At 35.7% G+C, this 22252-nt stretch overlaps 1 protein-coding gene and 1 long non-coding RNA gene across 17 annotated transcripts in view; one reads left to right on the top strand and one right to left on the bottom strand.

Annotated features, from left to right (window-relative positions):
* The window catches only part of PCM1 (pericentriolar material 1), a 36815-nt gene that overhangs the window by 186 nt on the left and 14377 nt on the right, over window positions 1-22252 (top strand). For 3 of the 14 annotated variants that reach the window (XM_083860752.1, XM_083860761.1, XM_083860759.1), the window contains exons 2-24: window positions 534-779; window positions 1840-2112; window positions 2636-2806; window positions 2982-3098; window positions 4324-4512; window positions 6461-6638; window positions 7653-7762; window positions 8198-8414; window positions 9618-9816; window positions 10117-10293; window positions 11024-11181; window positions 11395-11609; window positions 13220-13371; window positions 13453-13582; window positions 14241-14375; window positions 14819-15012; window positions 16185-16382; window positions 17294-17516; window positions 17640-17785; window positions 18689-18879; window positions 20047-20230; window positions 20951-21309; window positions 21874-22032. In XM_083860752.1, coding sequence (XP_083716878.1) covers window positions 534-779; window positions 1840-2112; window positions 2636-2806; window positions 2982-3098; window positions 4324-4512; window positions 6461-6638; window positions 7653-7762; window positions 8198-8414; window positions 9618-9816; window positions 10117-10293; window positions 11024-11181; window positions 11395-11609; window positions 13220-13371; window positions 13453-13582; window positions 14241-14375; window positions 14819-15012; window positions 16185-16382; window positions 17294-17516; window positions 17640-17785; window positions 18689-18879; window positions 20047-20230; window positions 20951-21309; window positions 21874-22032 — 4321 coding nt within the window. Of the gene's footprint in view, window positions 1-533; window positions 780-1839; window positions 2113-2635; window positions 2807-2981; window positions 3099-4323; window positions 4513-6460; window positions 6639-7652; window positions 7763-8197; window positions 8415-9617; window positions 9817-10116; window positions 10294-11023; window positions 11182-11394; window positions 11610-13219; window positions 13372-13452; window positions 13583-14240; window positions 14376-14818; window positions 15013-16184; window positions 16383-17293; window positions 17517-17639; window positions 17786-18688; window positions 18880-20046; window positions 20231-20950; window positions 21310-21873; window positions 22033-22252 lie in introns of those variants that run through there. The other 11 variants (XM_083860762.1, XM_083860756.1, XM_083860763.1 and 8 more) reach the window with 9 other exon arrangements.
* Window positions 647-19273, bottom strand: LOC310909177. Of its 3 annotated transcripts, none has more exons than XR_014590025.1 (3): window positions 19173-19273; window positions 8248-8311; window positions 647-743 (listed from the first exon to the last, which is right to left on the bottom strand). It is a non-coding gene; the product is annotated as an uncharacterized lncRNA (long non-coding RNA). The 3 variants fall into 3 exon arrangements; XR_014590026.1 differs by lacking the exon at window positions 647-743 and adding an exon at window positions 4619-4685; XR_014590027.1 differs by lacking the exons at window positions 647-743; window positions 19173-19273 and adding exons at window positions 4619-4685; window positions 11496-11564.

Consider the following 22252-nt stretch of genomic DNA (forward strand, 5'->3'; position numbering starts at 1 on the left):
AATTACCAGCTGCATTCTGTTAGTGGCCCCTAAGCCTCGTCCTGCAGGGCTTTGCATCCAGTACAGCTTTACCTGGAAAACCTGAAGTAGATATAAGCAAGCAGTGGATATAATTCAGAGATTGTGACGTCTATAGAGATATTTATAGAAAGTGTTTTGGGTAAATAAAGTAGCTAGGCACAAAAGCATTGTGGGTGACAGGAAAGTGAAAGCTATAATTTAAAAAGTTCTGAACTCCTAAAAGTGAAAGAGTTCCCAGCAAAGAAGAAAAATACATCTTGAGTTTCATTTGAAATTAACGCATTTAGGATGAAATGGATTTAAAATTTCCTGATAAGCTATTTTTAATTATGCAGTGGAGAAAATTTTATTTTGGAAAGGGACATTTGCTCTAGAAAACTTAGTGCATATTTCAATGCGATTTACTGTCTTTGCTTCTGAAAGGGAAATAAACTCTCACAGAATGCAAACATTTGTTTTTTGTCTGTGTGGATAACAAATACCATTTTTTGTTCTCTCTCCTTCCCCTTAAGGACTGGGGAGGTCAACAGAAGAAAGCAAACAGATCTTCAGAAAAAAACAAGAAAAAGCTTAGCGGGGAAGGTGAAACAAGACTTACTAATGACATATCTCCAGAATCTTCACCTGGAATGGAACGACGGAAGACCAGAAGTTCTCATAGCTTTCCTCATGCTCGATACATGACTCAGATGTCTGTTCCAGAGCAGGCTGAACTAGAAAGGCTTAAACAAAGAATAAACTTCAGTGATCTGGATCAGGTTTGTGTGAAATACTAGCTCCCACTAGAAATGCGACTCCAAAGTGTATTCAGTTATCTCATAGTAAAGTGACAGATGAGTAAAGAATACTTTCATAAGTGGTCAAGGTTAAAAAACCCCTTATAGGCACCATGACAACCAAATCAAAATTCTAGTTTTGAACTTCAGAAAATAAGGGAAAGTTCAGGGCCATGGCTTTCCTCAGTGTACTAGCTGTCTTTACTTTCTTGCTCTCAGCCATTAAATTCCTGTGTCCCCGGAGTGGTATTTCTTACTCATCGTGATCTGAACATTGTTACCCTTGTGGATTAAGTAGAGGAGTATCATTAAAAACTGCTCCTCAGTAGAGTAGAGAGTTTTATGGCACAAATTCTTGAGCCATAACTACTCTCTTGGAAATACAGCACATTCATCCTTCCCTTGTCCAAAGCTAAGGAAAAGTATGAGGGATTAATTCTTTTGGAACAAGGCATAACTTTGTGTTAACAATTTCAGAACAGAGGCTGTTTCATCTTTACCAAAGGTTGATGCTGTCTTCTTCAGTTGTGATGATTCTTTCCAGTGTGATTCGTTGTGTCGATGTTGTGTTGACTTAAGGGCTGGACACAACTTCCTCCTCAAACGTATGTTAGGGCAACATGTTGCTGTTCACAAGGTTTTAAAGAAAAGCTGAAGTTCTGAGGTATTATATTCTGTACAGAAATATGTTGCTCTTTTATTATTGTTCTTTTCTCAAATGTACCTGGATAAGTAGAGTGACTTTTGCTACAGTAAAGGTTGAGGTCACTGCAAAAATGAGGAACTAAATTCTGAGAAACTACAGAACATTTTTGCTTCTCATTGTTCTGGGAGCATGGATCTGCTTTCTGAAAACTTTATGGCACAATATCATTGGCACTGTTTTCAGCTAACTTTTGGCCAATTGGTGACTGATTAGGTAACTTTAAAATCACTCTAATAATGTTGTAGAAATAGTAATCCAAGCAGGGAAACTAAGCAGTGTTGAGAACATATTGGATGAAAAAATAAAGCAATTGTTCTTTCTTTTGTTTGCATATAGAGAAGCATTGGAAGTGATTCTCAAGGCAGAGCAACGGCTGCTAATAACAAACGTCAACTTAATGAAAACAAAAAACCATTCAACTTCCTGTCACTGCAGATTAACACTAACAAAAGCAAAGATCCTGCCTCAGGTTCCCAAAAAAAGGAAAGTGGGGTATCAGCGCAATGTAAAGAGTTGTTTGGAGCTGCTCTAAGCAAGGATTTCTTGCAAAATTGTCAAGCGTCTGCTCAAGAAGATGGGAGGGGAGAACAAACGATGGATAGTAGCCAGGTATTTATACAGCCTATAAAGCCTACAAAATATTGACTCTTAATCTTCAGTGCTGCTTTCTAAATTTCTTCAAAGTATAAATCTTTATTGGAAATATTTGACTTCCTACTCTTCTGAAACTTGAAGAAAATGTGAAACCAAACTTAATCATCTACTGTTCTTTAGAAATCTGCTTGTTGGTAACAGAAGTAATAATAATTTTCATTTTAGAGGTTGCTTCTCTTTTATATGGTTCCAGAAAGTGCTCTTACAGATGACTGTTTTCCTGTGTTGATGAGATCAGTTGTGTTTTAGCCTGTGTTGACCAGAAGCCCTGTGCTTCAGCCTTGCAACTTCCCGCATGCATAAATCTATCCTTACAAAGGCTGCTGACTTTCTACCACTTGTGGAACAGTGCTCATAGGAGTGAAAGTACTAACATGTCCCCCTTTCATTACTCCTTTGCTGTTGCTATCACTGTCTTGTGCATTGAATACATTGCAGTTGTAGCTGAATGCATTCAGTAACTTCAGTGTCTTTGCAGATTGTGAGCAGACTAGTTCAGATTCGCGACTATATTGCTAAGGCCAGCTCCATGCGGGATGATCTTGTAGAGAAAAATGAAAGATCGGCCAATGTTGAGCGTTTATCACACCTTATAGATGACCTTAAAGAGCAGGAGAAATCCTATCTGAAATTTTTGCAAAAGATGCTTGTAAGTTTGGGAATATAATATGTTTGTTTCTGAACTGTAAGCTTTCTTTAGGAGTTGACCGTTTATGTTTTGATGGTCCTGCCGAGGGTGTTGGTTTTGGTATGTAGTGCCTTCCATAATTCATTTTTACCGCCCCCTTATATAGCTTTTGATTTGTGCCAATGAAATATTTCAGGCTAGAGAAAATGAGGAGGATGATGTTCGGACTATAGATTCAGCTGTGGGATCTGGTTCTGTAGGTGAGAGCACATCGCTAAACATTGATGTGCAGTCTGAGGCTTCAGATACCACGGTAAGCTGCCTTTTAGTAATTAAGGTAGAAATGAGGGCTTTATTTTGGTTTTTTTCCATGGATCTTATGATAATGTCATAATGTGCAGTTCAATTAAAAAATGGTAAATCCCCAAGTGCTCCATTCAGGAGGTGTCCATGCATGTATGGGTTTATTTTTTTGATATGAGAAAAAAAGTAACGATTCTGTCATAACAATAACCTAAAGAATCTTTTAAATCTTTATTCTTGCTTCAAAGTACAATGAGGAATTTAATGTGTACTTTGGCAGAGAATTCACTGACTTGATGTAGGAAGAAATACCTTTCTATACAGTTGTTCATCTTTAGGTTTGTTTCTGTCAGTGGGGAAAATTTTTGGTGTTGGGTGAGGGGAGCGTTAGAAACGTATCATTAGTGGGCCATTGTCCAAGCATCTTAGTGATATGACAGAAGTATTGACCTAACACAGAAGCTGCTCTCATTTCTTGTAAAGATGGGCATCTCTTTAGAAAATGTGTTCTGAATTTAGTGCTGAGATAAACAATCCAATCTTCCTTTCTATTTATAAAAGGATTTTTTTGTTTGTTTGTTTGGTTTTTTTTACATGGTAAACATATTTCGTAGTAGATACAGAAGCATTTTAATGACTTAAGTTTTCTGTCTTCTGTACTATTACACTGAGGAAAAGTACCAGAGAGCAGGTACTCTTTCTGGCCAGTTAGCAACTGAATGTCCTATGGATGAGGAGAATTTACCTGCTTGGAAATAAAACAGTTAAAACATTAAGAAGCTTTTGTAATTATTTTTAGCTTTATAAGAACTCTTTCTATCCCTGTAAAGAAATTAAATGATAGACGTGGCAGATGCACTTCTAACTTAAAAAAAAAAATTGGAAAATGCAGAAGAAGACAGGTATGTTTCTTTAGGAAGTAGCCATGTAAACTTGCATTTGTCTTGATAGTTGCGAAATCTCCACTTAAGTTTTATGTTTGGCTCTTAATTTTGCATCTAAGCACTCTTTACATGCAGCTTGAATATTTTACATGCAGAGTGCATACTTCTGGTCGTATAATCTTGATTGCTATATGGAGCTTTCTTGTTATGCAAATTCTAAGAATGACTAAAAATGTCTTCACTCTTTAGTAGATGTTTTTAGATATTAGTTTTCATTATTTGACAAGATAAAATGCATGCTTAAGTTGGAGCACATTTTCCAAATCTAACATACTAAACTATTCGATATAGGAGGTATCTTTTAGTTTGAGTTGTCGGCCCCGCATTGAGGACAAACTAGGGAAGTCAGCCTCACAAGAACAGGTTACAGACATTGATGTTACACCAAGCCCTAAAGGGAAAAGTGAGAGAGCTGCTCTGAATGACAGGGAAATCTGGCCTTGTGGGATTAATAGCCAGGATCGTGGATTGCTTTCAAAGGTACACTTCAAAATACTACTTTAGTCTCAAATAGGGATCATACAGGCTAGTCTTCCCCATTCCCCCATCCCCCTTATTAATTGCTTCAAATGAACTTATTACTTACAGTGAATGTTCCCTCTGGATTGCTTATCTGTATCCAGATGTCTTTTCACTGAATTAATCTTCTTTGCCTAGAATATTTTTTCTTTGAATAGAAATGTTTCATAACTTTTGCTTCTGAATTATTAGCATTGACAGTTAGCATTGATGTAACTCTGTAGAGCAGGTGTTGTAATTTTATGTAGATCATCCTTCTAAGTTTTGTTGTTCCCATCTTGGGAAAACATACTGTAAATGAGACTTTCAGACACTTGTCATGGTTACACTAATAGTCTGCCAATGCACATTTAAACTAATACCAAATACAGAAGACTAATTAAAAATTAGTAGCCTTAACTTGTTCCACAAATGTTTTTGTATGGGTGTTGATATGAATATTTTGTTGAAAGGGGGAAGACTTTCAAGGGGCACAGTGTCTAAAACATCTTTTTTTTACCCATTATGTGCTTTTCTATATCATTGTCCTTCCTGGATTTAATTTTTAAGGAGTCTTAAACTCAATCGTTTTTTCCCCTAAAATAAAAGACTTAATAAAAGACTTAAATATTTTGTCAAGCTTACTAGTCTAAATGCAGAACTAAGTTTGAAAAATTTGTTAACGCAGTTTTCATGAACTCAAGCAAATCTGGTACTTTAGATAATGCCTGAATTATTTAATAGGTGGGTGAGATTGAGACATGTGCCCTTGATCCCTTTCTTCCCCTTGTTCCTTCCTGTGCTGATTTTTCAGTGTGTGATCTGTTTTGACTCTACTCTGCTGTGTATAGAAAGGTGAGAGTTTAGCAGCAATCATCCACGTGAGTTGCAGTGCATCTTCTAGTGACTTTGAGGAGTTTAGACTTCTGGATGTTTTCAGCTTTCTCTGCTGGAAAGTTGAGCATTCCTTAGTACCCGGAACTAGTTAAGAAGATGCCTTCTTCTATTCTGACATTTGATGCAGAGTATTTGGACTGATTTTTCTACTTTAGAAACTTAATACTATGTGGACAGAAGATTATGCTTTCAAGTTAGTAGTGTTCTTTGTAAATGCTTGTTATTTTCCATGATTTCATCTGCAAAGTGCGATAATGCAACTTCAGACAAGATCAGGATATTAACCGTGGATGTCTCATTAAAATATTAAATTTGAGTAAAAGTTTTGATGCAAATTTCCAGGTCCTAATTAGCATAAACTGAGGAAAATAACTGAATTTTAATATATTTTAACTGCTCAACATGCTTTCATTCTTTCAGAACTATTTCAAAATATTGTTTGAAAACAATCTAGAGAGGATTCTCTGTGTGTTTTTGTTATGAGATTCATTTACCCAAACCTGGCATATTCTAATATCAATGCCATAAATACAGCACACAGAACTAAACAGATTATAGGTTAGAAAAGAGTTACTGCCTAAAACTCCCTAAAACAGTCTGCTTAAAATTTTAGAGATTTTAGGCCAGTAAATCAATTGAGATCTTGTGTTTGGTATAGCTCCATGATCCAACGCCTTATCTTGCTTACCTTTAGCAGTCTGAAAGGTTAATACCCTCGATTATGATTTAAAAGACAGAGAGGCTTGTGTTAGTCTTTGGGTCACATTAGGGCAGCTGCCTGAAAGAAAACTTAAAACGTAAACCCTCAGGAGCTATGAGCACATCTTGGTGGTACAAGCGTCTTCCTATTGGATGTCTGAATTTTTTTTTTAAATAAAAGTATCAGAGAGGTTAAGCTGTTTCATTTTTACTTTTTTTCCCATTAATCAGACTGTTCATTTATATGCAAGTTGTGCTTTCTTTGACTCTAATTTTACTCGTTCTCAACAGATAAATGGTTGTAGTTATGGTAATGTTGCTCCATCTCTTGCAGGCCAGAGATCCTCAACAGGAAGCAAAAGAGGAGTTGGAGAACTTGAAGAAACAGCATGATTTATTGAAAAGGATGCTACAACAGCAGGAGCAATTAAAGGCTCTTCAAGGAAGACAGGCAGCTCTTCTTGCTTTGCAGCATAAAGCAGAGCAAGCCATTGCTGTCCTGGATGATTCTGGTATGTGGAATGATATATCTTATATCATGTTAGCACTGAATGATTAAAGCTGGAATTATGAAATACACATTAAAAAGGCTTTTGTTACTACAAAGCCTTTGTTTCTGAAGAGTTGACAATGTAACCTTATAAACTTATGTGTAATTTAAAAACAGAGCAGATTACTGTGGTTTACCTGTAAAATTCTAAAAGCGTGGGTTTTTCTCCTAGTCACTGAGAGAAGGTAGGTTTTTCTCCTACCCATGGTCTACCCAATGTTAAGATTCAAATTCAACTTGTGGTAAAGTAAATGTTTTCAAAATTTGAAAACAGTGAAACTTTATTATGAGTATAATGAAGTCATAATCTCTGGGGAAAATAAATAATATTTGTGCTCGATTTTTCTTATGAAGTGTTTGTTTATATTTGGGTAGAAATAGGAAGAATTATTTGGGTCTTTCAGCTGCCACTTGCATATTTAGTAGTGTTCGAATATGAACTTTGAGGCAGGGGAAAAGCTTTCTTTCAAATTTATTTATCTCATAAAGTGAGAGAAATAGAGAAGAACAAATCTTCGTGACTCCGTTTACAGATATAAATATTGTAACTTACACCAATATGAAAGCTTGATACCCTGTTAAGTTATTGCTTTGAGAAAGTGAAATTACCTGCACTGTTGTTAGTTTAGCTATTTTAAATAATTGCAGTTTTATTTTTACTAAGTTTCTGTCAGCCTTAGACAAATTGATTGCTTTCATTTTGCTCTGATCTTTTTAGCAAAACGCAGAACAAGCCTAAAGTTCTTTTGTATAGTCCTTTACAAAGCAGCTCTGAGTTGTCTTTTTAGCATTTTTGTAGCAGAAGTCAGCTTTCAAGAGTAAAGCTGGTGGAAAGGACACAAAATTAAAAATGCATGCAGTATTTTTAGAGGGTCAGTATATTGATGGTGTTGTTAAACCACAAATTTTATTTAAATAGCCTTTATTCATCACTGTGGAAAAATACTTATATTTTCCCCTTTTTCCATATGCCCAGTTGTAACAGAAACTACAGGTAGTGTTTCAGGAGTAAGCCTTACGTCAGAATTGAATGAAGAATTGAATGACTTAATTCAACGCTTTCACAACCAACTTCATGATTCTCAGGTCAGTCCTGAGATTGCTCTGTATAGATTTTGCCATTATCTGTTTTTATTCTATTTAACAATTTAGTTCAATGTTTGTCTTGCTCATCTGTGTGTATTTGCTAGTGAAGTTACCAGAGTTCCCCTCAAATTGAAAACTCAGCAAGCTTGAAAATTCTTAAGGGTTATTAGCTGACTGATTTATGCTTTTGTGGCTCATGAGGTCTCCATGAAAGTCTAGAGAAGTAGTTTCTTTATTGCAATTTAATTATTAACTCAGTATATAATTGGGATGTCATTGGAGTATTTTCCGTATATTTCCCTTTATATAATATTATTTGTTTTGGTGTTGATTTCTGGTGTTGCATATAAAGGCCCATAAGAAAGCTTTTTGTTTCTTACAATTTCTTGACCTTTTTTTGTGGTACTCTAAATAAAATGGAATTACCCTTTTTAGACACAGTCTGTGCCTGACAACAGAAGGCAAGCAGAAAGCCTTTCACTTACCAGAGAGATTTCACAAAGCAGAAACTCCTCCATGTCTGAACACCAGTCCGATGAGAAAGCGCAGCTTTTTAACAAGATGCGAATGTTGCAGGGTAAAAAGCAAAAAATGGACAAACTATTAGGAGAACTTCATACGCTTCGTGACCAACATCTAAATAACTCTTCCTGTAAGTCAGTATAGGTAGAATTGTATTTTTTTAATGAATACAGTGGTTTTAATATGCGTGATGGGAACATTTTCTTTGAGATTGCAATTGGTCAATGAAGTGCTGGTGATAAAAGCTATGCTGGGACAATGTTAATGTAAATGGTTTCGATGCTATATAAGATTCTGTCTTATTGAAGAACTCTACAAGTAATGATGATTGTCTATTAGCACTTGGGTTTATAACGTTGAAGTTGACTAATGTGAGGATGTGATAGGTTTTTTTTTTCTTCAAGGCTTGTCTGTGACACATCTAGCTTGTGAAAAAAAGTGCCATATGAACTTGAGCTTTGTGTGTTTTTTATTACAGTACATCTGCATTTGTGTACTCAGCACTTCATGCTTTTTGACAATATGGCTTTGCTCACTGTCTGTCAAATGTGCACTTGTGACACAGACTTCAATCACAGGCCATTCTAGAGGGCCTTACCTGTCTGACTGGACTAGAGCTTTGGCCTTTTCTTTCAATGGCTTTGTGCTCTCCTTATTGATGCAGACCTATCTGCTTGCTCTTCTCACTCTGTTTCTTCAACGCATTTGTCCTGTAGCTGGAAACTTCTGAGGGGTGATCACAGCATTTTCTGGTTAGCATTGAGAAATGAGGTCTTGAAACGTGCACTTGGAGAAGGATATGCTGATTTATTAGTTATGTTACTATACCCCAATTTTTCTGTATGTTTTCAATGCGTGTAATATGAACACATATTTGGATATGATTTCACGTAGCTGGAAGAAGCAAACATCCAGTTTGTTTTACAGCAAATGGACAAAAATCTTAGCAGAGGTGGAAAATTTGTTAGGGTTTTTCTTTTAATCAAACTTCTAAAATGTTAATTTTTTTATAAAAAAGCAACGCAGCCTTAGGTGAACCCTTAAAACAGCTCTATGGGCAGATTCACAGCATGAAGGCTTCTACTTCTAACATTTGATAAAGCTAAAAGGGAATAATTGAAATCTTGTTTACAAAAGCTATCTTACTACTCACTGCCTATTGGCGTTGCATGCAACAAAACTTAAGAAAAAAGCTTTTTTTTTTGCTAAGGAAAGAAGTTATTAATTGCTCTTTTGTCTATTGGTAATATTTTCTGTCGTTATTTTAATATAATTCAGTTAAACAGATTCCTTATTACTAATTGTTCACATAAGCTGTATTTCTTTTCTGTAGTTTTTCCTGCTTCGAGTTCTCCTCAAAGGAGTATTGACCAAAGAAGTACAACTTCAGCTGCTTCTGGTCCTGTAGGCATAGTAACTGTTGTCAACGGTGAATCCAATAGTCTGGCATCTGCTCCCTATCCTCCTGATTCCCTGGTTTCTCAAAATGAGAGTGAAGAGGATGAAAATCTAAACCCAACGGAAAAGCTTCAGTAAAAGTTCTTTAATTTTTTTTTCACCATTTGCTTTAGTAATTTGGAGTGTTACTTTTTTAATAAGTTTTGTGTTAAGTAACTATTTCCATTTTTTGATCTAGCTAATTTAGTATTACAGACTACTTAGTAAACAATCTAATACTGTTCACTAAATTCAGAGTTTCAGGTGGAAAATTCTTATAGCTTGGAAATTGGCAGTAAATTCTAAAAACCTTAAAGTCTGTATATTCATTTTAACTCTAAACAGGTTGGCTTAATATGGCAAAACAGATTAAATACTCTTTTTTTCTTCCTCAGGAAGCTAAATGAGGTTCGTAAGAGGCTGAATGAGTTACGCGAGTTAGTTCACTACTATGAGCAGACATCTGATATGATGACAGATGCTGTGAATGAAAACACTAAGGAGGAGGAAGAAACAGAAGAATCAGAAAGTGATTCTGAACATGAGGATCCACAGCCTGTTACAAATATTAGGTGGTTGCATTTCTTGTTATCCAAAGTCTTTGTAGCTGAGTTGTTGCTTCAAGAAACCTGCAATACATTGAGTCAACCAGAAGTAACTTAAATCTAAGCTTATTACACTAACAGAATTACAATTTTTTTAATTTGAGGTAACTGTTACACAGATGTTTAATAATTATCTAATCCTTGGTGTCTTATTTATTTAGATTAGAATGAACATTTAGAAAATTGCTATAAGACTTCAAAAAATCTGTAATTCTTTTGAGTTTAAGTACTGAATTATGTGTATGGAATTTCACTGGAAGATTAGTCTTAGACTAGAGAATTGGAGTAAAAAAACCTTTCCATTTACAGCGGCATTTACAGCTGTAGTCTGGTGCCTGTGTGCCTTGAGCATCTTCACTCAACAGAAATGAACAGTCACTTAGCTATGCATTGTATAAAGTTTTTATAATGTAGACATATACCTGTAAGGCCTAGTGTATTGTTGCAGATCTAGCAGGGAATAATTTAAAGCTGCTTTGATTGTTTTTTTTTTTTTAAAGAGATGAATATGGAAAAACTCCCAATGTCTGGACTGATTTTATGTGGAGTTGGAGTTTGTTTGGTTTTTGTTCTTGAGGGGATTTGCTGGGTTTTTTTAGGGGGAGGGGTGAGAACACCCATTCCTAAAAAGGCTAAAGTAAAATTGTATCCATACCAGTTTTTAAAAAGTTAATATGAGTAATTTTTTTTACCCTAGAAACCCTCAAGGAATTAGTAGCTGGAGTGAAATAAATAGCAACTCAAATGTACAGTGTGGAACTAATAACAGGGATGGAAGACATCTTAATACAGACTGTGAAATAAACAACCGATCTGCTGCTAATATAAGGACTCTAAAAATGTCTTCTGCTTTAGGTATGTTCTAAAATCTTCCCATAATTTTACTTCTTAGTGCAAATAAGTCTGATAGCTGCACAGAGTTTGGGAGATCCTTGTTTGATGAGCAGAATATTCAAGAGTCTGATCATTAGGCTAATATTTTTCTAATGTCCAGTAATTACAGTGGACTCCAGAAGTTCAATAATGTATCTTTGGTATTGTTTGGTTTCTTCCTCTCCCTGTTTCCAGATTGTCATAATAGGGAGAGTGACAAACACCTCGATCTACCCCAAGGTGAAGATGATGAAGTGGAAGAAGATCGAGTTAGTGAAGATTCCTTGTCTACTCACAGAAGCAGCCTGGGTGATGTTGCTGGAGATGCCGAGTTTGAGCAGAAGATCAATAGGCTTATAGCTGCAAAGCAGAAGCTTAGACAGTTACAAAACCTTGCTGCTATGGTGCAGGTATGTTATATTTATAAACTTGTGCACAAAAATCTAGCAGTCGTTATTTCATATAATGTGTAATTTCTGATAGGGGAAAACTGCTTAATGCAGCGGTTAAAATGCCTTTTTTATGCTAGGGAAAAAGAGATATACAGTTTGATTTTTTCTGAATTCAAGAGTGCTACTTCTGGAGTTCAGTTCAGGGATTTTCAGGGAGGCTGCTAGCCTAAGAGAACAGTAGTCTTAATATTTAACCTTGGCACTGGATTACAAAATACAAACCAAGAAAGTAGATCAGTATTATTTTTAAAAATATTAGACATTTTTAAGATTATAGTGAACATTCAGCACGTTTAGGTTTTTGAACCCTAGGTTTTACAGTATTGTTCAATCAATGAGGAATGTTTTTCATTAAAAATTTTGGATGCTGCAACATGTTTGACTTGCAGCATTTTGGTTTGAGGGCAATGGTTTTATTTATTTCGAGAGTTTTGAGGGCCAGCTATAAATTGGAAGTGTTTTTAATTTAGAATATCTCACTTAATTTACTGATATTAGCAGCCCAGTGTCATGGATCTGACGTCCCTTCAAAAGCTCACGTTTGAGCACCACCTACTGTAATGTCTGTATACTGAATACACACAGGTGTGAGAGAAATGGAGAAAGAAAAAAGAAATGAAAATGTGAAAACTTTAAAATCAAGCTCAGTTGGAACTTACACTTTACAACAGCAACAGTATAAATACAATATTGTTATTTCAAGATAATGCTCCTATCAGAAATATCTCAGCATCTAGATTAGTGTTGGTTTTTTTTCATCACTATAGAGATGCTAACTGTGCAGTGCAATAAATTGGAATTAGAGATGATTCAGCAGCTTGCTTAATAAATAACCTAATTAACAACATATCTTCAGTCATCATATTTCAAAGGCTTGTTATGTGTATGTACTCAGCAAAGATACAGTAGGTCTGTGAACTGTGTCATTCTTCATCACCAGTGATCTCTCCTGTTCAGCAGAGTCTTTATGAAAGATGATCACATTGGAAAACAAAAGCAGCAGTGACTACAGCTTTCATATTTTCAAATTGAAAACTGAAAATACAGAAATAATGAAAGAAATAAAAGAAGAATAGAACCAGTAGGACTTTCTCCAAGATATTTTAGAACTAGTTTTCAAGAGTAGTTTTGTTACTAAGTTGTTAATGATAATATTTAATTTCACTGACTGCACTAAATAAGCAGTGTTGTTCACCTCAGTCTTCTTCTGTACCTCTTTCTACCTCCCCTGTTGTTTCTTCATAAGCTTGTATGTTTCTGTCCACTGAGTCACAGGCAAGTGGTTTATGCTTCCAGAATGAGACAAATCGTTTGCATTTATATTGGAAGTTCAGTAGTTGAGGTTGAGCTAAATAACTTCAAATTCTCTCATTAACTCAATTTACCTTAAAGTCATGATGCCATGATGATAATAACTTCTCAGTTTTTGATTTGTACTAAAGATAAAGCTATTCAAACTGATCAGTTTTGAAAAAATCAAACTAGACAAACTTGACAAACTAGATTTGTTACTTTTTTTTTTGTATCAACTTGAAAATAGTCTAACTGCCTTTCTGACATCCTTTTAGGATGATGATCCTGAACCTCAAGGAGCAATTACAAGTGGGTCTAATATTGGTGACTTCTTGGGTGAAATGGAAGAGACAAAACAACAACCAAACAATGTCCGAGCGAGTTCCAACAAGTTAAAAAAAGATGTGCGACTAAATGAAAAAGCAAGGTAAACCTTTGTCAGAGGATGGTGGAGCTGTGCTTCAGGCAACTTCTTGGCAAGTAACATGTGGATAACTTATTTATACAGAGAGAAGTTCTATGAAGCTAAACTTCAGCAGCAGCAACGGGAGCTTAAGCAGTTACAAGAAGAAAGAAGAAAACTGATTGAAATCCAGGAAAAAATTCAAGTGTTACAGAAAGCTTGTCCTGACCTTCAAGTAGGTAGAATATATTTCTTTGCTCACCATTTTTTCCCTATGAAAATTAGAAAAAACTTAAAATTGGTAATACTTGCGTAGTGTAAGCAGATGTACTTTTAAACCTAGGTTTCTGCTTATGTCATTCACTTTTCAGTGGTTCTTGTTTAGTGGTTGGTGTATCTTAATTGCACTGTAGTTTGCCTTCAAAAGCATTGATAAAGTGTTCAAAGATACAGAACCTTCTGTCTTACTTTTAGCCTGAATTTGGTCTGTCCATACTGCTCAGTCACTGCTTCTTTACTTCTCTTAGTAGTCATTTGCTGGTATTTTGAAACAATGCTGTGCGTTGTCAGCATGATCAACACTTTGTTGCATTTTAACTTAACTCTGCAGGGCTTTACTGTTTTTCATGCTCTTTGAAGATTCACTTCTTTCTGTGAAGTGAGCACTAAATTATCAATACTGTGCATCTAGAACATTATATACTAATACATAATTTAAGTTCTGTTGGTTTCTAGGTAAGTTTTGAAATAAATATTTAGCCTTGATTTGAAAATCCTTTTCCCAAGATACTGACTTCCTAGCCTCATAAAGCCGTAACTGTGTTGGGTTTTAACTGCAGGTAAGTTTTAGAAAGCTATTATACTCTGTTTTGCCATTTTGCTTTCTCTTTCAGTTGTCAGCTGGCCTGGGTAACTGCCCAGCAAATAGACAGACTTCACAAGCAACATCAACTCCAGCCACAAATGAGTCTAGCACAGCTGGCAAGCCTTTATTTGAATGTGATGAATCTGTACCAGTAGGCAATGAGGTATTTCATACTTTATATACAGTGACTTAAAAAGGGTTTAGAAAAGAGAAGTTTCAGGTGGTTTGGACACGTTTTAAGTAGCTGGCCTGGGGAGTGGAGTGGTAGCTATTTTAACAAAGCATGTATATCTTCTTTATTTCACTTCTGGAAAGAAGGAAATACTGACTTGAGCTGGCAAGATTCTCCCCCAAGTATAGCGCTAAATACCAAATATTAATGTGAAAGTTGAATTAATTTTAAAATTTTACCATGAATATTTGATAATGTATACTGTAGGCAGGTCATCCTTGGAGAAAATGATGAAAGTATTTGTTGAAACCTGATTTGTCTTTGTGTCTTCCCTCACCTTTTCCCCTGAAATTGTCTTTAATAATCTGGATATTACTTATTTTTTCTGGAAATTATGCTAGCATTATATTCCAATTCTTCCATTTTACTGCAAGCAGTTATGGTCTGAGATGAGAAGACATGAGATTTTAAGAGAAGAATTGCGACAGAGGAGAAAGCAACTTGAAGCTTTAATGGCTGAAGATCAGAGAAGAAGAGAACTCGCAGAAACAATATCTACTGTTGCTGCATCTGTTAAAAGTGAAGGGTCAGAAGCTCGGTGTACTCCACAGCAGAGCAGGACTGAAAGGTAAGAGCACAAGTTATTCTGCATTAATCAACAGGTGCTTCTGTTACTAAGTGGGATTTCGTCGGTGTTGGGGGCAGTTTCCTCTGTTCATCTGAGCACTGAATGTGATGATTTAACAGAGCAGGAAGTTAATTTCTTGACTTGTGAAGTGGCTGTTATTTAGCAACTTGCCAGTTTTATGGGTTTTCCCAGCATATTTAGTCTCTCCTGGTCTACCAGTGGAGGAAAGAATCACCTAAGGAGACAAAAGTGCATGGAAAATGCCAAATTATCAGAGTAATTTTTTTCATCTTTACCCATTTTATAATGTAGTAAAGTAATACGTTTCCAAAACAGACAAGTAATTTCATTTATTTGTCCCAGTATTAGAAGCAGAATGCATGTTTGCATTAGTGGGAATCACAGAATCAGCTGGGTTGGAAAAGACCTTGAAGATCGAGTGCAACCTATGACCTGACACCACCTTGCCAGCGAGTCCATGGCACTGATTGCCACATGCAGTCTTTTCTTAAATGCCTCCAGGGACGGTGACTCTACCACCTCCCTGGACAGCCCATTCTACTGGCCAGTCACTCTGTGAAGAGCTTCCTCCTAATGTCCAGCCTAAATCTTCCCTGACTCAGCTTAAGATTGTCCTCATGTGCTGTCACTGGTTGCCTGGGAGACAAGGCTGACCCCACCTGGCTACACCCTCCTTTCAGGCAGTTGTAGAGAGCAGTATGGTCTCCCCTAAAACTCCTCCAGGCTAAAGAACCCCAGCTCCCTCAGCCACTTCTCACAGGCCTTGTGTTTAGACCCTTCACCAGCCTTATTGCCCTTCTCTGGGTGTGCTCCAGCATGTCAACATCCTTCCTAAATTGAGAGGCCCAGAACTGGACACAGCACTCAAGGTGTGGCCTAACCTATGCCAAGTTCAGGGGAATAATCACTTCCCTGGTCTTGCTGGCCACAGTATTCCTGATGTAGTCAAGGTTGATGTTGGCCTTCTTGGCCACGTGGGCACACTGCTGGCTCATGTTCAGAAACAGTTTAATTATTTCTGGTGCAGCTTGATTAATTGCATACAGACTTGCAATTGTCAACAGATTGTTTTAATAATTCATCATAAACTTGAAAACAAATACTCTTTTTCTAAACACCCCTTTTCTCCCTGACCCTGCAATGTTCACTAGAACAATGGCTACCTGGGGAGGTTCTACCCAGTGTGCCCTAGAGGAAGAAAATGGAGATGAAGATGGTTATCTCTCTGATGGAGGTGGTCAGGCAGAAGAAGAGGAAGAAGATGCATCAAGTTTGAATGACAGCTTCTCTGTTTATCCCAATAACAACATACCAGAAAGTGCCTATTTTCTTAAAGGAAACAAGGATAGGTTAGTAGCATTATTTGTTGATTTAATGCTTGTCTGAGTGTATTTGGAAGAGGGTGGAGGAAGCATTACATTAACTACAAGGCATCCTCACAACAAAGGAGAAAGGGTCTATGTTTCTGCTTGTTAGAGAGCTGTGAGTAGTGGCAGTTTATTTTCTGAGTCTTTCTAGCCGCAATGCATATAACTAATTTGGTGATTTATTTTGTTTTCAGTCTTATTAAAAGTCTGCCATTGAACTCTCCAGTTGGGTGGCAGTGGCTCCTGATGTTCCCATTTGGTTTTAGTTAGCTTAAAAGATAACCAATCTGTGTGAATGTTTTTGCTGTGATACAGATCAGTCTCTTCAAAAATAGTAGTTCAGAGAATTAAACTAACTCTAACATTTTTCCTTCTAAATTGCTGGCTTCTGTAGCTGTGAATACTATTTATTAATTATTGTGAATAATTTTAACTCTTGTTTACCTGATTGACTTCCTTCATAACCTTAGTGTGATTAAATGAAAATACTATGTTAAGAATAATATATGCATCTGCAGTTATTTCTTCTGGTTTGGATACCAAAATTATTTTAGTAGACAGTGGGCTAATCAGAGGCTGGACCTGTCAATTTATTATGTTGGTGGCTTCTATTTTCATTGAATACATGTTATATGGCAGTAATAGAAAATACTAAAACCAAGACCCAGACACATCCTTAGCCTTTCTTTTTTGACAATCATAGTTAGGTGGGGGGCTCCTGTTTTCCATTTGTTTAAGATAATGTTAGATTGACAACCTGGCATGTGTGATTAGCTGGCCTGTGCTGTGTGAGATTTTGATGTACAACTTAAACATTATTTGAATAATGGAAGTAACATTAGTTGTTTGAATTGTCTGATTTTGTCTTCATTCTTTAAATTTTCCCAACCCAGGTGGAAAAATTGCCGTCCCTTTTCAGCAGATGGAAATTATCGTCCAGTGTCTAAGGCCAGGCAACAGCAAAACATAAGTATGCGGCGTCAGGAAAATTTTCGGTGGATGTCTGAGCTTTCCTTTGTGGAAGAAAAAGAGCAATGGCAAGAGCAGATCAATCAGCTGAAGAAACAGCATGAGTTTAGTGTCAGCATTTGTCAAACTTTGATGCAGGATCAGCAGGTAGATACGAAGAACGGTTATTTTGCTGTTCTTATTTGCCTTTTATCCTCTTTCTAAGTCTTTCTAGCAATAGCTTCTGGTTTTTGTAATTTGGTCACTGTTACATTTTTTTTTTTTCCACAGACCCTCTCTTGCCTTCTACAGGCTTTGCTTACAGGCCCCTACAGTATGATGCCAAATAATGTTGCATCTTCGCAAATACATCTTATTATGCATCAATTAAACCAGTGTTACACTCAACTGACTTGGCAGCAGAATAATGTCCAAAGGTTTGTTGACTGTATTAATGGTTAACTATGGAATCTGAAATGATTCAGTACATTGAAGCATGGTTATGTGAGTAAAATATTACCAGATAATGGTTAAATATGAGACTCTTGAAGTTCTGAGTTGATTATGAGCTTTTGAAATGGTATGCAGCATTTCTGGTTGTCTTTTTTTTTTTTATTCCCACAACCTCTTTAAAACCTTTAAAAGTACATTTCTGGTATTCTTCATTGAAGAGAACCAAAAGTTGGCAAAAATCTGTTGAAATAGTTATTTTTGTGTCTGTAGTCTTCACTAGACTACCTGGCAAGATTCTGGATCCTAATGGTAAAATACAGCAAAAAAGTTTTTTGTCCTTTCTTAGTGTTTTCAGTTAGAATTTATGTTTCTTACATTCCATTTAGAATATACTACATTTGCCTTCTTATCAATGATCTTTTTTGAAAAGAGATGCAATAGTCATTTTAATTCATTGTATGGAAGTTGAAGCTCTTCATTTCTGTTTTGTATTTTGTATGTGGTACATAGGTGCTGTCCTCTTACACAATTTTTTAAAATTAATTTTAACCTCAGGTCTGTAAATATTTTGTATATTTGATTGTTCCTGTTGAAGTTTTCAGCTTATTTCTTTAATATCTAGTCAGGTTTTTTTGTTCTTGCAAGGATGTTTAACCTGTGTGTATATGACCACTAGTATGGAGCAGTTGATTTTAAACCAACTCAGGATTAAATAAAAGTAATTTTTGTCATGTGGGGTTTTTTGTTAGCCAAATAGAGCATTTCTTTACCTACATTTCACGGTGTAGGTGAAATAATATGAAGCTCAAATGACTTTAGTATAAATTTACATTTTTCCCATAATAATCTTTTTTTCCCCAAGTTGTTATTTTTTTCTTATTTTCAAGATTGAAACAAATGTTAAGTGATCTTATGCAGCAACAAGAACAACAGAGTCAAGAGAAACCATCGAGAAAAGAGAGAGGCAGTAGTGCACCACCACCTCCATCTCCTGTTTTCTGTCCGTTCAACTTCCCTCCACAACCTATGAATCTCTTTAGTGTTCCAGGATTTACTAATTTTTCTTCCTTTGCTCCAGGTGAGTATTACAACAGGTGTGAGAAGTAACATGAATTTCAAAAATTGACATTTTTCTCATTTAATTGAAAGTGTAACGTGAACTTAATGAAACTCTGTCACTTTTCCTTTATATTGAAATGGTCTTAAGCAGAAGTTTACTATTTAATGCTAAATAATTGTGTATTTTTACTTCAGTATAAAAAGCAAGATTCTCTCAGTATGAAGTTAGTTATACTTGAAAATGCTCACTCCCAAGATTTCAAATGTTCTTCATCCAACATATGAAAAACAGTGTTTAAAGCTTTTACATACCTTCAGTAATCATTTCATAGTTGAAATTGTGTTCTAAGTGAACCATGTAACTGGAAGGTGGCAATTGGTAATTATTTCTGGTTTTCTTTAGAACTTCAAACACTCATGCTTGTTATAAATGCCTGTAAATGGAGCATGTTAACCAATTTTTGTTCCCATCAGGGTTATACAGTAACTGTTGACTTGGATACAGTATTCCTAATCTTGTCTCTAATCTACTCTTGCTGTTGAATTTGGAGGAAGAGAGTGTAGGTATTTTACTGTATAATTCAAAATAAACAAAACTATCTTAATATATTTCACTCTTATTTGGAGACCAAGAAATAGGCGTAAGCCTAGATTAGAACTTTCAAGTTGCAAAGTCTGTTTTCTGTTTGAGAACATTTTTAAAATTACATGGAACTGACCCAAAAGAATACTTACATTCAGTTTGCCACTTCCATAAAGATTCTGATGTTAAAATTAAAGTAGTGTGAATCTATGACTTCTTTGGCTCTATAAGTACTTGAACCATTGGAATTTTCTTGTCAATTTGAAGGTGGTTGAAGTACTGATAAGGTCTTTAGGAAGACAGAATTCTGCCCTTTTTTGGAACTGTTGTTATTTTTACTTTCACCTTCAGGGGCTCTCTGGAGTTTCTTGAAGGACCTTCATCTCCATTGTTGGAGTTGTGGTGTCCAGTAGTGTTAGAAACCTGCATTAAAGATAAATTCTGATTGTTTACAGTGCTTTCAGGATGAAAGCAGTTCTTGCTTACTTCCCCAATGTATTTTTGCTTCATAATTTCATGCTACCAGACAGTGTGTCTCAAATTTGAATTTTACTACACAAATAAATGAGGTAGGATCTTCTGACTCTTTTGTTTACTTTGTAGGTATTAATTGTAATCCAGTGTTCCCAACTGGTTTTGGAGATTTTGCAAATAATACTTCTCCACACAGCAGTGAGCAGCAGGAGCAACAACATCCTCTAGATCATAATACTTCTGGGAAAACTGACTATATGGCATTCCCCAAACCCTTTGAAAGCAGTTCCTCTAATGGAGCAGAAAAACAAAGGTATTTAATGTCGAAGTGCAGTTCTCCTTTAATAATTTCTCCTCCCTTTTCTGGGGCTTGTGGGAATTCATCATTCATTAAGGGAATTTATTGTCATAGAATTACCATATGAGCTTTACTTTTGTAACTTTTAGTTAATTTTTTTTCCATTTTTCAGTAGTGTTCTACTTTTCTATATTTTAATTAATGTATAATTTCATGAACATTTTAAAATCAAATTCAATCTCTGAGTGGTTTTGTAACACTTTCTGTAAGTGGAGGAAGATTTTGTTTCTGTGGGATTGTTTTGAAACAGAGTTGTTTGAATAACTAGAGGATGTAATAATAATGGAATAATGGAATAAGCATTCCAGTGAATTTTTTTTTGTTTTGTTTTGTTTTGTTTTTGTTTTTTGTTTTGTTTTGGTTTTTTTTTTTTTTTTTTTTCCGCTACTGTAGATTGTACTGAATGTTTCTTTAGGAAATGTTTTGACCTATTTGAGCACAGCAGTAGCTGCATAAATACCTTCATGTTGAAAACCAGCAATAGATGGAAAGTTCTGTTTTCCATTTGGAAGGGTTCTCTGGAATTAATTTATTTTTCAATATTCATTTGATGTCTAAATAACAAGGGCAGATAATTTGCATTACAGATAAACTGCCTGGTAATACACAATGTTTCTACCTGAAAGATGAGGTTGTGATATACTGAGGTTGGTCTGTGGGTCTTTTTTCTGACAGAAGGAATCATAGACAACATGAAGAAGAAATGGAAAAAAGATCACCTTGGCTTGATGATAGCCAAGAAATGAAAAAAGATGATCAGTCTCAGCTGAAAGCAGGTTTTGCAGTTTCAGTACAAAACCTTGCTTCTGGTCATAAAAATCAGTGTGATGTGAACCGGAGAAGAGAGTTTGATGAAGAGTCTTTGGAGAGTTTCAGTAGCATGCCTGATCCAATAGACCCAACTACTGTGACAAAGACATTCAGATCTAGAAAAGCATCAGCACAAGCAAGCCTGGCATCAAAAGACAAAACACCCAAATCAAAGAATAAGAGGAAGAGTTCTTCTCAGCTTAAAGGCAGAATTAAAAATACTGGTAGGTTGTAAAGTAATCTTGGCTACTGTGGCAAACATGGCTTGGATTATAATCATTACATTCTGGAGAATTTACTCTCCATAAATGAAAACTTATTATTTATTACTCTCCTATAATAATGAAAATAAGTTATTGAAATTACTTAATTTTATATGATACAACTGCATAAGGCTTTTTAGGATTTCAGTAAATAGGAAATAAATAACCAACTGAGATACCATGATTTAAAAGGATCATGGATGGAGATATGTGCAGATTTGAAATAACAAGGAGAATCTTCTTCATTGTCTTCATGTTCAAACTGGACTTGATTATTTGCTGAAAAATATGCTTCATTAAAATTCCAAGAGGAGAGGGACAGTACTAGTTAGTATATTAGTACTACTGGGTTTGCTGAGGATTTAGTACTACTGTATGGCTTCAGGGTACAGAGGAAGATTTCAGTCTGGGAAATATCATTAGTATTTTGCAGCTTTTAGAGTGCCTTTGAACATTTTTTTTTAAAGTAATAGAACATTTTGTAAGCTCTTTCTTCATTTCTTCCTTTTCATTTCCTCCCATTAGGTTATGAAAGTGCAAGTGCTTCTAGTGTCTGTGAACCCTGCAGGAACAATAAAAGCAGACACTCTGAGGACGTGGTTCATGCAAAGGTGTTCAGCAAAAGGAATCAGGAACAATTGGAAAAAATCATTAAATACAGTAGATCTACAGAAATGTCTTCAGGTATTCTTTTCTAAATGTCTAATTATTTTTTCAGCTTCTGTGAGTAAGGGATCTTAGTTCCTAGTGTGTTATTTAAATGCAGTGCATTTTGACAGGAAGACAGGACTGTATATTTAGCATGTGGATTTTGCATTTTAAGTTTTAAGGATGCTGTAAGTGTAAATTTGTAAAAAGTTGGGTATTGATTGCTTTTGGGTGCTTTCTGTATATTAAGTACTTG

The sequence above is a fragment of the Zosterops lateralis genome (assembly GCF_965231275.1).
Source record: "Zosterops lateralis genome assembly, chromosome: 5".
Taxonomy (NCBI): domain Eukaryota; kingdom Metazoa; phylum Chordata; class Aves; order Passeriformes; family Zosteropidae; genus Zosterops; species Zosterops lateralis.